This window comes from Pundamilia nyererei, unplaced genomic scaffold, assembly GCF_000239375.1.
Source record: "Pundamilia nyererei isolate P.nyererei 1_Seehausen unplaced genomic scaffold, PunNye1.0 scaffold00183, whole genome shotgun sequence".
NCBI classification, from domain to species: Eukaryota; Metazoa; Chordata; class Actinopteri; order Cichliformes; family Cichlidae; genus Pundamilia; species Pundamilia nyererei.
The window spans coordinates 791,451-793,415 of NW_005187584.1; the positions used below are offsets into that span (position 1 = coordinate 791,451).

A 1,965-nucleotide genomic window follows, 5' to 3' on the forward strand; every position below is an offset into this window, starting at 1 on the left:
TTGAGTCAGGAACAAGCGGGTTTGCATCTGATTCATGTTTGTGACAGGCGGCAGGTGCTGCGCCTCTGTGGTTACATTTAACAGGAGATGTAACCTGTTAAAGCCTGAAACAGGAAATAATTCAAATTCATTTGAAGGTGTCGTATTTGCTGCTGTGCTTTTTCATTTATTGCTTAAAAATGTTTTGTGAATATTTTCTGGGGGAAACACTGCACTGCTGATAAACTAGATGTAAAGAGGTGCAATCACCGTCATTGATCATGTAATGTTGCCATGTGAGCTGATGCAGTAGCAGCGATGACACTGTGCAGTTGTTCTTTTCCATCATTTCTGTGCGTGAGCAAACAGTTTCCTCTTGTCCTCTTTGTCATTAATTTGAATCCGCTTCCCGTTATGGTAAACTGTGTTTGTGCGGCCAGACAGTACTCACCTCTTCCTCTTTCGTGCCCCACAGAATGGAGGCCCTGCTGAACGAGTGGCTGTGGCGGGAAGAGTTCTGGATCCCTCCTGGGAATCACTGGAAAGACATGGAGATGAAGGAAGGAGAGGGCTACTTCCCTCTACCCAGGCATCTCATCTACACCTTGCCACTAGCTCTGATCTTTATAGCCATCAGATATATCTTTGAGAGGTGAGGCCGAGCTCACGGCGAGCTCTGCTTTTTGGCTGTTGTCATTAAATAGGCTGAAATCAGCAGAGCAGTAAGTTATGTGGCGCGCAGTTTTGTCCTTTTCAGTTTTACCTAATTAGTTGAAGGAAGCAGTGTGATGCTGTTTGTGGGGGAAAAGTAATTTTCTGCTTGACTTGTTTTGGTCATGGTGGCTGGCTGGAGGGTGTTTGCTGCTAAGCTGCTGAGGAACGCCTCCTTTTCCCTTTGTTCATGTGCTACATGCTGTGTGAGAGTCCCGTCTCCCCCCAGGCTCCTTCCAGCCTTGTGTTAAAGTGTGTCCGAGTGTTTTTGAGGGAAAACACTCGGACATGGCGACTACAGAAGTTTATAGCTGAGGTTTTACGATGCATGGCTACTAATGCTGATTCTCTGTAAGCTGCCTCTGCAAGGTGTAGTCCACACCAACCAGTCAGTGACTGCTGTCGGGGTGATCGCACAGAAAGTCCTACTAGTGCTTATTAAATGTGTCCTCCCGGTGCTTCAAGAGGTTCCCTAGAAAAGGTCAGAATATTTCTGCTGTCACAGCTGAAGGGATTTGAATGTTATCTTCAGATACCTGACACTTCTTAAAAGACTGCGTTTGGTTTTCGAATATTTCAGTTAGAAGAAAGTAGATCTTCACTCCTCTTTATACGCATTTCATAGCGTTCTACCTTAACGTAACATTTGAACACTTTGGATGAATTAAAGAGAAATAATAATAATTCGAGGCTACAGTTAATCTGTGAGTGCATCTGGTCTGATGATGCTTTTGTCTCAGCGTCTCAAACACTTTCTTGGTTTTACAGGATTGAATGTTTCAGAATGTTAGTGGCACAAAATCAGACAGACGAGAGCTTTCACAGTATTCTGCCCATCACATTTATGCTTGTGAGCAAAGCTGCTTTAAAAGAAACGTCACAGTAAACCTGTTTGTACAGTTAACCAGTTCCTCTGGTAACAGGACAAGAATTTATTCGGGGCTGGCAGAGACGCGGCCCACATGACCACAGCTTGAACGCCTTTCCATTATCATCATCGTCAGCTGCTTTATTGTCTGTGAGAGCTGAAGATTAGCATCCTCGTCTGTGCCTTCATCAGCGATGTTTTAGCAGATTGGTAACATTAGCTGTGAGAGTAGTCCGGGGTCGGAGGATGATGGCGTGTGCTGTGTGCGAGTCGTAGAGGTCGTAGAGGTGGGCACCGTCATTTGTGCTCACGTAGACGTCGGCCAGCTGGAAGGTGTCTCCACGCAATCTTCTCAGGCCACAGCTGTGTGTGTGTGTGTGTGTGTGTGTGTGTGTGTGTGTGTGTGT

The 1,965-nt window shown here is 45.7% G+C and overlaps 1 protein-coding gene across 1 annotated transcript in view; it reads left to right on the top strand.

Annotated features, from left to right (window-relative positions):
- The first annotated feature begins 17 nt into the window (after positions 1–17).
- Positions 18–1,965, top strand: part of LOC102198573 (ceramide synthase 4-like) — an 11,062-nt gene continuing 9,114 nt past the window's right edge. Inside the window, exons 1-2 of the mRNA XM_005746813.1 lie at positions 18–631; positions 1,779–1,923. Coding sequence (XP_005746870.1) covers positions 456–631; positions 1,779–1,923 — 321 coding nt within the window. The 5' untranslated portion in view covers positions 18–455. The remainder of the gene's footprint in view (positions 632–1,778; positions 1,924–1,965) is intronic.